The 13,969-nt window shown below is 40.4% G+C and overlaps 1 protein-coding gene across 23 annotated transcripts in view; it reads right to left on the reverse strand.

The window, feature by feature from the left end:
- EFCAB11 (EF-hand calcium binding domain 11) overlaps nt 1-13,969 on the reverse strand; it is a 287,845-nt gene that overhangs the window by 244,662 nt on the left and 29,214 nt on the right. The window contains exon 6 of one of the 23 annotated variants that reach the window (XM_082733910.1): nt 12,618-12,651. The exons of the other annotated variants lie outside the window; for them this stretch is intronic. Within the exon in view, the coding sequence (XP_082590036.1) occupies nt 12,633-12,651 (19 nt within the window). The 3' untranslated portion in view covers nt 12,618-12,632. Of the gene's footprint in view, nt 1-12,617; nt 12,652-13,969 lie in introns of those variants that run through there. 23 annotated transcript variants of the gene reach the window in all.

The raw sequence follows: 13,969 nt of genomic DNA on the forward strand, positions 1-13,969 counted from the left end.
GGGGAAACAGAGAAGGTAAATCCCAAGTAAATCTGAGAATTTGACATTGGAATTATTGGTAATCCTGGGCAGCGAAACACATATTTATCATGTACATAGTCAGTGTTTAATAAAGATTTGTTAAATAATGCTGAAATTGATGTTGTTTGAGAACAATGATGAGTGAATTATTTTTCTTCATCTCTTGCCATTAGACACTATACTATTTTTCATAGTTTTCTTTAAAGAGTAAGTAAACAAAGGTATGGAAACAGAGAATTAAGGTATTTAAAGCTAGAGGAGAGGAAACTGAGATCTAGGGAGGTTAACAAATGTGCCTGAATTAGTTTCCCATAAAATGGGAGCTGAGGCCAAACCACTGACTGACAGTCCCGTGTATACCCCACCACCCCAGCATGGAGAAAATCCAGCCAGTCAATTTTGTGATTCGTCTGAAGGTCTAACAAAAGGTTGAGAAATGTGGACTTCAATTATTTAAGCCATAAATGTTTCCCATTATGAGATTTAAGCAGTCATGACCATCTAAAATACAGATTTTTTTTTTTTTTTTTTGGCCATTAACACGGTCACATTTTACAGTTTGGCAGTATGAGGTTTTTGATATTTTTATCAAAAGGTTTTATGACCAAATTGTCAGAAATCAGGGAATTTTATAAAAAGGGTGTACAATTCAGCTGAAGTGTTTTCATATATCCACAGCCTTAGGTCTATGAAAAGGGTTATAGCCATAGATTATATAGCTCTATTTTTGACTGTGAAAATTTATATGCTGTCCAGATCTTTATTCTATTGAAATTGAACTGGAAAGGGGCCTTAAATAAAATGATTCCTTCAGAATCTGTAAACTGTAGTAGACCTGATTGATAAAACGATTCAAAATCCCTTTCAAGGGTACACATGAGGAGAGATATAAAAGAGAAAGATAAAGGTTCTTCTTCTCATGATGGATGTGCTTATTTTGTGCTTCCAACCTGGGGTCAGACTGTCTGGGGCAAAGCCCATTTCTATCAGCTCATGTGATCTTTGCCAAGTCACTAAGCTGCTCTGGCCTTTAGCTTCCTCATCTGTAAAATGGGGGCAATGACACTAACCACTTCACAGAGCTGTTGTAAGGATCAAAGGAATCAAGATGAGCAAAGCATTTGGAAGAGGGCTTGGCGGGCTGTTAGCACGGGATGTGTGGTCACTGTTGTTACCAGTCCCTCCTGGCCATTGACTCCCTATTCTTCCTCCATCCCCTACTCTTCTCCTTCACCCACTCCTGGTCTGTGCCTTCTCTCTCTCCAGATTTCCTCCCGGAGTTTTTCAAATTGCAACTCAGCTGTTAAACTCCTGGATCATACTGGCTGGAATCAAATCCCCTCACCACTTTATGCTTCTATAGTAGGTATTTTCTGCCTTATCTTACAGTCAGTCCATGAAAGACTGTCCCTGCCTGATTTGCTCTTGTAGCCCTGAAGGTACCCTTCTTAGTGCCTGGCTCATGGCACATGCTCAGCTAGCATTTGTGGAATAAATCAATAGAGAGAGTTGTCATCTACTGCCTGACCAACTATTATTATCACTGTCACGATGGAGGAAAGACTGGTCCTGGGAGGCCCAAACTATAAAGTTGAGGCGAACATCATGACTGTCTTTCAAATTAAAGCACACTTTGTGAAATGCAAAGATCATTTAATTTCATGAAAACTTAGAGAATCTGTGGAACAAAATCAACACAGAATGAAATCTTAGACTTGAAACAAAACTAACTTGGTAATTATCTCTGACTGGCAAGGTGTTGTGTTACTGTCATCTCTCCATTATCCATACTGGAGAGGAGAAGTAGACCATTCAAGATTAATACCCATTTGGCCATGGAAAATTATTCCTGAAGTCAAAACGTCTTGTGTTTTCCTGTCTCTCTCTCTAGGATAGTCTAGATACCATCATTAAAACATTAATGAACAGTGAGTGTCTACCAGGGGCCAGGCATAGTGTTCTCCTGTGTATTCCCTCATGTAATCCCCCAAACAACTCTGTGATGTAGGTTCTCTAGTCGCCGTATTTTACAGATGAGGTGACTAGGCACAGAAAAGTTGAGTAACTTTCTCAAAGTCAACTGGCTAGTGCAATCCATGTAATTTCAATTCCTCTTCCTGTACTTATTGTCCTAAATGGCAGTGCAATGGGAATCAGTGTAGAATATCTGGGATATTCAGCTGCTAGTGGAACAGGATGCCAGAGGAATTCTCTCAGGTTAAGTCTGATCTGGTCCGGCTGGGCAAAAAGGGCCAAGTGTGTGAACTGCAATGGGTTTCAGGAGTCAAAGGTGCTCAGGTTAGATCCAAGCTGGGCCTCCGAGTCCTAAGGGATCCAAGCTGGTGGGCAAAGCAATAGACTCCGACTTCTCCAGAAACACTCTGCGTGAGACACACACTCTTTCTTTGCCTGCCTATTTCTATCCTTTAGGTCTCATACTGGCTATCACTTTCTCTGAAGTCAGCCTCATGCCCGCTCCCCAGCCTTCATTAAGCATCCTATATTCCCACAATGCTTGCAGTCATCTTTCAGGATTAACCATCTTGGATACTAACTATCCATCTCCCCAACTGGACTATAAGCTCCTGGATGGCAGGGCAGTGTTTGTCTCATTTATTTTCACATATTCCCAGTGTCTGCAATGCACAAGATGCTAACACATATTTATTTCCAAAACAGAAAAAGATACAAGCCTGAGGACAAAAGCACACAGGGCAGAGACACCTAAAGTGATTGGGGGTAAGGAGAAGACCTGTGTGCCCACTGCACATTAGGTATAAGGTAAGGACCGCACATAACAATCGGGCACCTAGGGAGGATTTGGAATTGTTACCAAGAATCCACAGAGGGTCTCAATTTCAGTCCCTGATTTAAAAGCTATACACACCTGTGTCCACTGCGGTGACAAAAATATAGGTGTCTACTGAGTACCCATGTCACTTTGAGTGTTGAGAGCTTCACTAAGAAGGCACAAGAGTCTTTAAGAATTTTTAGCTGGTGGGGAGAAGCAGGAAGAGCACCCAGGAAGGGAGAACATAAGGATTTGGAAAAGTTAAACTACGCTCTCTTTTTTAGAATTGACATGAGCCTACCGACCAGGGGATAGGAAGCAACCAAAAGTTAAACAAGGAGAGCTGGAGACACTTTGGCATAGTATTAGAATGTGGCAAAGGGGAAACCATACAGGCTACTTTGTTTTAATCATTAATGAAAGTGCACCTACTTCACGTGCTATGGATCCGGTTTGGGGGAGAAAAGATAAATTAATCTGAGGCTACTCATTTTGTGATTGCTTCAAGCAAACAACTTTTAGCAGTGTTACAAAGCCAGCTAGCAAAGTAAAGAGAAATGAGGTCCAAGGAACCGAAACACAAAAATTTGAAGGGAAAAAGAACTGCACAAAGCAAAACAGACCAAATACAAGGCTAACCAAACAAGAGCTAAATCCAATAAATAGGCATTGCCGTGTGCCCTGGAGGACTGCCAAGGAGAGTGAATTTCCACAAAGAATGCGTCTGCCACCAGTTCGGAAAACTTCAATTCCAGAAGGGCTGAAGGAGAGTTGCAGCCACCGCAGAGCAACACGGGAGCATTGGGGTGGAGAGGTGCAGATCAGATCGCATTTCAGCCTCTGTAGACAAATGCTGGAATTCTCCCTAGCAAGACAGAAGTGAGCAGCCCACTCCCTCCCATGCACCCCAACACAGCCCTTTGCCACAAACAATTCAGGTCATAGAAATTTGCAACTTTGAGGATGGCCTTCTCTTCTCCATTTGTAGAGAAAAGCGCCACTGTCAATACTTTTTGGCCCAAATCCTAGGATCCTAAGTGTTGAGATGAAGTGAGTCCATGCAGCCCAGGTGAAGGCACTGGCCATCACCTGTCACCTTGGACCCTAAAGACAGAGTCCTGGGCATTGGGGCTGAAATCAAGGTAGATCAAGGAAGCCTCACTCCCTGGGTTAGAGCTCAGCTCTGGCCTGGCGTAGTCCTGGACGTAAGAGCAGTCATCCTAGGAGTAACAACCATGACCACCACTACCGCAGGCCCCCTGCCTGAGCGTTCCTATTAGGCCAGGCATACAGCTAGGCACTTTGCATGAATGAACCCTCTTCACAACCCCTTATTATCCTAATTTTACAGCTGCTCACTTTACAGAAAAAGGAACCAAGCTAAACTGAGACATTTCTCAAAGGTCTCACAGCCAATAAGCAAAGGAGCGGTTATTCCAAACATGCTTTCTTAACCAACAGACTTGGCCAGAAATGCAATAAAAGAAGGCAGATAATCAGCAAACACTTATTAATTGTTGGCATGGTATGTACTATGAACCATGTAAGGTGAAACTGGGGCAAAAAATAAGGAAGATTAAACAGAATTCCTTTTCCTTACTCTGTTAAAAACAAAAAACTCGAACTTTATTAATCTTTAAAGAAAGAAGCCCCCGTACCCTAAAATCCACTGTAATCTATCCAGCAAATATTCAGGTTGTTCAAATCTGTAAGGAGACTAACAAAACAAAACAAAAGGAGAGTTGATCATATATAGCTCAGGGGCAGTTTTGGGTTCGCATTATCTCAAATGCAGACAGACTTATTTAGTTCCAAGCATTGGGATGCCTGAGAGTCTGAAGCTCCTTAAGATTTCCTGAGCGTAAGCATTGCTTTTTTGCTCAGATTACTCTATTGCTTTCTTGATTGAAATTTCTGTACATTAATATGTGCTTTTTTTCCCCTACATGACCTATTTTCCAATGGGACTGAGGGGGAAAATCGCAAATGCGTATTTAAAGCCACAAGAATATTTAAATTCTCCCTATTTTTGTCAGACATTTTTAGTACTTTCTATTTGAGATGAAAGATAAAAACTTGTGTGCATGATTAATTGTAATGATGAAAGAATGCGAGGCAGTTGCTTAAGAAACAAGAACAACAAAGGGATAAACTACTGCAGGCATCACCAGGACTGGAATGACACTGCTCTGTGTACTTGATCTCCATGGCAACTAGCAATGGGAAGATGAATGTTTCATAGTCACTCCGCTCTGCAGTACACGTCTATAAATCAAACTTGCATAAAGAGCACAAGATTTCTGCTGTGGGCTGTACTCAGAGCTGGTTTATTTTCCTGTTACTGTATAAGTATGGAAAAGAAGCATAAGACAATGAGGTCATTTTTAGTGGGGAACAAACTCAGAAATTACTAATACACCTGTGGCATAGGATGTCATTCATCTAGGAAGAGAGGAGAGGGCAGGAGAGGCAGGCAGGGGAAGTGGGGTAGCGGGGAGGGGATGAAAACCCTGCCTGCTTCAGTAGGGGTAACAGACATAGGCTCTCGTGTGTTCTAAGAACCGCGAGCTGCGTGCCTCCCTGCTCCTCTCCTTAACTCTGCTCCGAAACATATGTGGGAGCATCTTCATCAGTGGTCTTGGATACAAAGTTTCACTCTGATAATTGGGCAGAAATAATGCTCTGGGTTTAGTATGAAAGTTTAGGGAGGCTGAATAGACACACACTGGTTTTTATTTACACTGAAAATGGCTCCTCATTGTAGAAGTTAGGGCAGAAAAATAATACGCTGGCATTGAATTGGGAGTCAGGAGACCTGGGTTTTGATCCAGGTCTGTGTAACCTTGAGGAAGCTATTAAGTTCATTGACCTCCATTTTCTTAGCTAGGAGAGAGACAGTGGACGTGATTTCTGACGTTTCTACCACCATCCAAGGCCATGATTCTGTAATCTCTAAGTCTCAAAAATCCAAATCAGTGAGATCTAACCAACTATGTTAGCTGTGCCATTTCTAAAAAAATACATCTCTTATATAGCCATACTATGAATGAATACTGTTTTATGATTTTATCATCACAGTGAAGCCTCTGCCAACATGTGTCAATCTTCTAAATACAGAATATGCTGTGGAAAATGAAACAAATTTCATTATCAGAGTTTTTAAAAATGCACAATCCTCTACCTGATTTCTATAACATTATAAAGAATACTTAAATTTACATAATCTTCCTGTTGCATAGATGAGGGCTGCCTATCAGTTCCTGCCAAGCGGGGAGCATTCCACTGCTTGGAGTCTACAGCGCTCAGCAAAGGTTGGAGGCTCTTCTGGGGTTCATCGCTGGAACAGTAATGCTCGGTGAGAGTTTGTGAAACAAATAAATGAGTGGAAAACCAGCTGTGAGGAACACCTTTGCTACACCTTTTAGCAATCTTGTATCGCCTTCCCTAGTGTTCAATGTTTAGGCAGATTTTGACCAACAGACAAATATCACCAGGATAGAGAGGCAAATATTTGAAAGCCAGGTAAACTATCTGAATCTCTCTTCCATGAGTCTAGGAGTCTACAAAATCCCTGTGGAACTTCACAACCTAGAAATATCTTTTCATTTGTGGAGCATGAGGCATTATCAGACACAAAGAGGAACCCCTGGTCCTCAGGTCTGGCTAAGCCCAGGGGTAGGGCAGGGGCTCCAAAGGACTGAGTCCCAGCCTCTGCCGCCAATGAGGGCAGAGCAGGGAAATAACACCCAAGGAGCACTCATTATCTCATTTAATGCTTATGCCAACTCTGCAGAAAAGAGGTTATTATCCCTGTTTTATAAGTTGGGAAAGCTGACCTGTAAAGAATTTATGGAAGTGACTACAGGGTGATGGTTAGGAAGTGTGTAGCAAAATTCAAAACCTGCTCTCCCTGATCCCAAGGCCTCCCAAAGGCCTCCCTAGGCTTCTGACTGCATCTCAGGACACATTCGGGCAACAGATTATTGCTCTACTGGACTTCTTTGGCACTAAAAAACCAAGGGGTTAAAAAGAGTTAAACAACCCTAGCCCTAAAAAAGCACACTGGTAGTAAAAAATAGTAGTAATCGGGGGCGCCAATCGGTCGCTTAGCTGGTTAAGCATCTGACTCTTGGTTTCGGCTTAGGTCATGATCTCAGTGTCCTGGGATTGAGTCCCATATCAGGCTCCACACTCAGTGCAGAGTCTGCTTGTCCCTCTCCCTCTGCTTCTCCCCCTGCTCACACACACTCCCTCTCTTAAATAAATAAAATCTTAAAAAAACGAATAGTAGTAATCAGTATTTCTTAATTCTAAATTCAGATCCTAAATAGAACCAGGTCTATCACTCCAGCATACATTACCACCCATACTTCAATTCCCCAGATGACAGGCTAAAGGGCATTTCCAGGATGAAGCAAGATGTCACATAACCATGTAATTTCCAATATGTGAACACTATGAGAGCCAATGACATCTTTATAGGAGTTTACTAGCAATGTATTCTGCTGTCTAGCAAAGGGATTTGGTTTGGTTCTTAAACTGAGAAGATGTAATAATTTGAGCATATATTTTCTATACTAATTTTTCAAGACCTAATAAAATAACATTTATTAAGGAAGGCTTCAGCTTAACTGCCTCTTTCCAATTAGTTTCTTATCAGAGTGTTTAGCACCACCAACTGGTTAAAGAGATCTACTACAAGTTTGTTTGGCTCTCAACCCGCTTTGTTCATTAAGAGAGGATCATACATTTATTTCACATTTAATTTGCGGTAAAGGAATTTACTTCAGCTACTAAATAAAATTAGAAATGCCTTTCCTTGTCAGTCAAATAAATAGTAATCTACTTTGGCTTGTTCACATAAGAAGAACGTATATTTTGGTTAGTAAATCATTAGAGAAAACTAAATCTACCCACTAAAACTAATTTGATTTATTATACCATAAGCTCACCTTCAAAAAACAAAGACTAAGAACTACAATGAAAATTAGAAAATAAAATAGAGAGGAAACTAAATGGGACTGAATACTACACTAGCCTATAGTGTTTATATCAAACATTAATTGGGAATAAAAATGATTGAGGAGGTAATTGCACTTTTAAGAACTTTGGAGTTTTCCACCAAGATTCCTGACTCCAAGATGGATGCTGCCATCTGACAAGTAAATATATTCCACCATTTATCGTTCCTTCCTGTTTAACTGAACCCCATCTAGCAATGGGTAACTATACATATAGCATAACTGAGCCCTGAGGGTTCAAATCTGATCTCTGTACAATGAATCAGTGAAAAGAAATAACCCCGAAGAACTAAGTCTGACAATTTCCCCCAAACAACCAACTTGTGAATATAAGTTGTCCATGAAAAGAACATCCAGCCAGTTATTGTCATGACCAACTTGTAACTAACAGAATGAATGGCACCAACATTATAGCAAATTTGGTCACTGCAGAAACTTTTCTACTACTCTATAAGGCAATGTACAAGAGAGAAAGAAGAAGAAGGTTCCATTTAATTAAATGAACTGGACTCTGATGGCAGAGTTTTTTTGATAGAGTTTAAAACTACTGTAATAATTTTCTGACAGCAGTTTAAATCTCTATACAAATATGTGGTCAAGTTCATATTTTTTAAGCCCTCTGCATCTAAATCTGCAAATGAAAGCCCCATAAGGAAGATAATCTGTGATAGTTTCAAATAAAATTAAGGACAAGCAGATGCTCCACCCAATTTAACACATAATTTGAAGATGCAAACTTTAACAAACTTTATTCTATTCCTTTGTTTACTCATTCATTCATTCATTCATTCATTCATTCATATATTCATTGAACACTCTCTCCATCAAACACAGGTAGGTTTCTGCAAAAAGGGAAGAGTGTGCCTCTTCTACTGCCCTCACCTCTCCTTGGGTTGAGCCTTGAATATGCCATCTCCAAGGCAGAGAAGATTTTTATTTGAAGTCATGAATGGATTACAAGAAACCTTAACAATAATATTGACTTGGGTTGAGAAATGCATTTTGTAACTTTTATTTTTGTTACCACACAGGTGGAATGATACTTAAGGCTAAATGTGTTCAGGCATTTTTATTTTAACTGTAAATTCAGTCTACCATCATTAGGCAGTGGTATTCTTAAATCAAAAGACAAAATTTGGAAGTATAAAAAAGACACATGACCATTAACAAGTACCAGCAGTGTGACTGTCATCAAATAAAGTATTTTTATTGTTTGTCAGTTTCCTAAGCCAAAGGTTAAAATAATTGAGAATTAGGTCCACTGTTGCTTGAAGTTAGGGATAACAGAGCTCAGCTTCACCTGTACAATGGGTATGAATAATAGCTGATGTGTAGCATCACTGCACAGATTCAGTAAGATTATGCTAGCAGGTGCTTAATGATTGGGAGCTGCCATCACTGGCACTGGAATGATACAATGCCAGGAAAGCTGGAGGGAGGGGGGAGGGCATGAGCATCAAGGACAGGGTTCTTTGGCAGGGTGCTCAACACCCAGAGAAGATGACAAGAACGAAACCTGAGAAAAGCTGGGCGAGCTACCTGGAGGGACTTAGGTCAAGGGAGCAGCTTTCTAGGCTGGGAGATTAGAGTATGTCTGTAGACAGTCTGGAAGTTATAAAAGGGGAGGAAATGGCTGATGGAGAAAGGTCTTACATTAGAAAACAGGGAGGGGATGAGATCAGAATAAAGGGAGAGGAATTAGGGAAAAAAAAAAAGAGAGAGAGAGAGAGAGATCCTATTCCTTACAACTAGAATTGAAAGAAAATTGAGAACTTTGAGGTGAAGAGGAGGCAGGAAAGAAAACCCAGGCAGAGGCCATGACCATCTCCATGAAGCAGAAGGCAAGCTCACCTGCAGTGCAGAGCAGATGGAAAGGTTTGGTACAATGATGACAGAGAGCAAGTCAATCTGATCATGTGTGATAATGCTAATGAACTGACTTGGGGTGTGATGCCGAGAATTCTGAGACCCTTCAGAGGCATGCAGGCCATGGGAGGAGGAGATGCTGATGGCACTCGTGCCAACAATTTGCTATCCCTGAAATAGGAAATCAAAGATAGAGGAGACAAAGTTCTCCTGGATGCCAACGAGAGTGTGACATGACTTGAGTGACAGCTCTCCCAAACCTGAGCAAGGAAAGGAAAGCATTCTGGAATTACACAGGACCAGGGCTGGGGAACTATACAGAAGATGGATTCAGATAGTCCAAACACTTTGGCCAAGTAGACATAGCAGTCTCTGTCTCAACAGAGAACTTAGTCCCATTCTGGGATAGGCAGTAGGAAGATCAAAGCAAGCCACGGGGGATCTAAACAATGGGATCCAAGAAAATGGACCCAGAGTTCCTGAATCTCTCAGACATTACACTTGATGGGAGAGAGACATTTTTGTGATATGTGTGCTCTGGGGAGGAGGTAGATGCATTGCAGAAAGGTGGCAAACGGCTTGTTCTAGGACACAGATTGATAAGGAGCAGGCCCAACTACCAAACCCCATTTCTCAATTTAAAATTATTTTTTGCTTTCATGGTATTTGGGGAAATACTTTATGATTATGACGTAATTCCAAAGACAAGATGTGTAACACATGGGTTCTTATCAAAACAACCTGAACCGGGATGCCTGCTATAATTTTGTGTGATAGAACGCTACATCAGCTTCCTTTTGCACATTTTTGTAAACAGTTCCTTTTGTATATAGTACAGATAACCAAATGAAATCTCAAGTTTAACAATCTAAACCAAACCAATTTACATGAACAGAGGCAAACTATTTAATTATGCAACTGGTTTACCAAGAACATTTCTGGGTGGAGCGAAAATGCCTCACTTTGTCATGTTTATGTTCCGTACCGTGGGGAATAAAGCCATGGTCCCCACCCTCGGGATGCTTATCCTGCTAAAAAGAAGTGAGAAGCAACTTGAATTGTGATTAAAAGCACAAGCTCTGTAGTCAACCTGCCTGAGTTTGAGTCTTGGATCCATTACTCACCAGCAAGAGACCCTTCAGCAAATTCTTGGACCTCTCCAAACTTTTTCATCCTCTATAAAATGGGGATAGACAGGGCCTAACCCATGCGGATCCTATAAGGATTCATTCAACACAGTGCCTGGCACACAGTAAATACTCAGTTTATGTTAGTTGCCAGTGTTATGGTGTTAACTATTATTAGATGCCTTAATGTGGCAAGTGCTATAGGAGTTCTAAGGAAGAGGAAAGAAATTTTCTGGGCTAGTGATCAGGGCAGGCTACCTAGGAGAGTTCAGCTAAGCTCTAAGGAATGGATGCCATTTAGATATGTGGATGGGGTAGTCAGAGAAGAGAGGGCAATGAACCTGGCATGAGTGAAAATGCTAGAAATGACAGGATCAGTATGTGGCAGGCAGATCAGAATGGTGGAGTAGAATTTCTGACTTGGGAAATGCTGAGAGACATGCTAAAAAGGTACACGAGGTTTCTCGGTGTATAGGGGCCTTACATGTCAGACCAAGGAACCTAGGGGCCATCTGGTAGGCAATGAAAAACTACTGAAGTCAAGAAGGACAACTAAACAGTAATGCTTAAACAAACAAACAAACAAACAAAGTAATGCTAATTTCCCTCATCCAAAATGTAACCAGAAAAGCAGGCCAAGGATTTTCAAACTTAAATGTGCATATTTACCATCTAGGGATATTAAAGTGAACACAACTGACTCTATGTTTGGAGGGGGGCCTGAGATTCGATATCGCTGATAAGCTCCTTGGTGCTGATGCTATTGGTCATTGGAATACTCTTTAAATGGCAAGTGTGTATGTATTCAAGATAGCCTGATGGAGAATGACTGGGTAGGAGATTGGTAGACAAGATGGCTAGACATGAGCTGGCAAACTCATTATGAGTCATTATGTCACTAAGATAAAAACACAGTACTGGAAATTTTTTGTTTCTGATTTTTAGGATATATTTAAGGAAGACTACTAAAACTCCTAAGTGTAACTCCTAATTCTGAGCCTGTTTTTTTCCACACCTTAAAATAATGTTAATTTAAATATCTCATATAAAATCCAAATTCATTTTATTAAGTTCAAGCTTTTCTGGTTTTATTAACACAACATAATATTATCAAGATTATTTTCCCCAGGAGTTAGCTATCTATGACAAAAGAAAAACATAAGAAATCGATTCCTTTTTCTATAAAGGAAAATGGCATGAATACATTCATGATGTGTGGCTATTAATAACTTCAGGGATGACTGAAAGGGTTAGCAACATTTGGTCATAAGAAAGAAACCGTGGCAGCAGTATCTTATGTGACAGTTGGATTAAAAGAAAAATAGCCCTCATGCTATTACAGCAAGAACAGCGTATTCAACCATATATGTAGATGAGGAATTGGATACGCTGGCCATAACACTTGTTATAGTGACATCTCAAAAACTAAACCCAGGGTTGGATAGCTGTCAAAGCCAGTAATTTCCTCTTGAGAGCAGTCTTTGTCACACTGACAGACCACATCTGTATTCATGCGGTGGTGGATTCTGAATAATATCTGTGATACACGGAGAAAATAAAGAAGACCGCCATGGCACTCTCCATGATAGATAACCCTACCAGCGAGTTCTGGAATGAGAAGAAGCCTGCCAGATCATATAACACAACAGCCTCATTTCTGAGATGAGGAAAGTGCAGGTCACAGAGGCTCAGTGATTTGTGGGAAGACAGGTAAGTGGCAGAGCTGAAACTGGAACTCGGGTCTCCTGCTTCCCAGTCCTGGGGCTGACTGCTCCACGTGACCTTCACAGGGCTCCCAGGCAGCATTTAGAGAGGACAACAACACCTACAGAATAGAAAGCCCCTTGGCTACAAAGCCATTCATTTACATAAAATGGAGTCATCTATTCAACACATAAGAAATTGCGCTATACTGTCCTGAGCATGAGCTCGAACACTTTGCTGGGCCTGCTCACGCTCCCATACTGGATTTTATGTATATAAATAACTATGAATAAGTAAAAGAAGATACTTATGACAGATTAGGAGTTTAAAGCAGAAGGTGAAGATAATTTTCTTCTACGGGTTGCAAGGCAGTGAATAGGGTGTAGGGTAGGGCCGGCTATCAGGATAAGAATGGTCTGAACAACTAGGTCTTAAAGGTGAATAGAATTTGCATCTGGGTGGGTTTTATGTAAAACAGGACTACAAAATCTGGGCATCCTAAATGTAAAAGAAATTAAATATTCTTTCTGATCAAATAATATATCCTTGATAATATAAACTAAGGGAGTGGAACTGAAGAAACCAAAATAACAAATTATATTTGAAAATTTATAGAAAGAGGTCCTCACTCTTCTCTGCTTGTTTCCTGACAAGTAGCTGAGCTTCAACTCCTAGGTCACCAACTTTAAGTTTGTACTGGTAAAAAGACAATCTTCAAATGCAAGAATATACTTTGTGTCCACAGTACAAAATCAATTAAAAGTCCTCTGAAAAACTGGCATTTCCTTAAATGATTAGAATACATTTCTATAGTTGGATTTTTAAAGTATAGTTTTATTCAATATATGTGAAATCCTAAAGAAATGAAATTCTGAGGTCAGCTTGAACAGTTTACACACTGATACTGCCCATTCAGGAACCACATGCAAGAGGATAATCAGAAAAGGAAATCTCTGATAATATAATTTTGAAACAAAAAAAAAATGAAAGAAAAACTAAGGCATTACCACTGCCAAGAAGATACAAAAATCTATAAAATAAAAACTGAAAATTTAAGAAGTCTATTCCTGGGGCGCCTGGGTGGCTCAGTGGGTTAAGCCGCTGCCTTCGGCTCAGGTCATGATCTCAGGGTCCTGGGATCGAGCCCCGCATCGGGCTCTCTGCCCAGCAGGGAGCCTGCTTCCCTCCCTCTCTCTCTGCCTGCCTCTCTATCTACCTGTGATCAATCTCTGTCAAATAAATAAATAAAATCTTAAAAAAAAAAAAAAAAAAAAAAAGAAGTCTATTCCTTTGGCCCTTATACTTATACAACCAACTATAGCTTGTAACAGCTCTTTGTGTATGATTACAAAGAATGAGATATGATTTCTAGGCTTTTTTAAAAAAATACTTTTCTATAGACAGAAGCATGTAGATAATTCTGGATCGATAATCATATT

Source organism: Mustela nivalis (assembly GCF_964662115.1).
Source record: "Mustela nivalis genome assembly, chromosome: 6".
NCBI classification, from domain to species: domain Eukaryota; kingdom Metazoa; phylum Chordata; class Mammalia; order Carnivora; family Mustelidae; genus Mustela; species Mustela nivalis.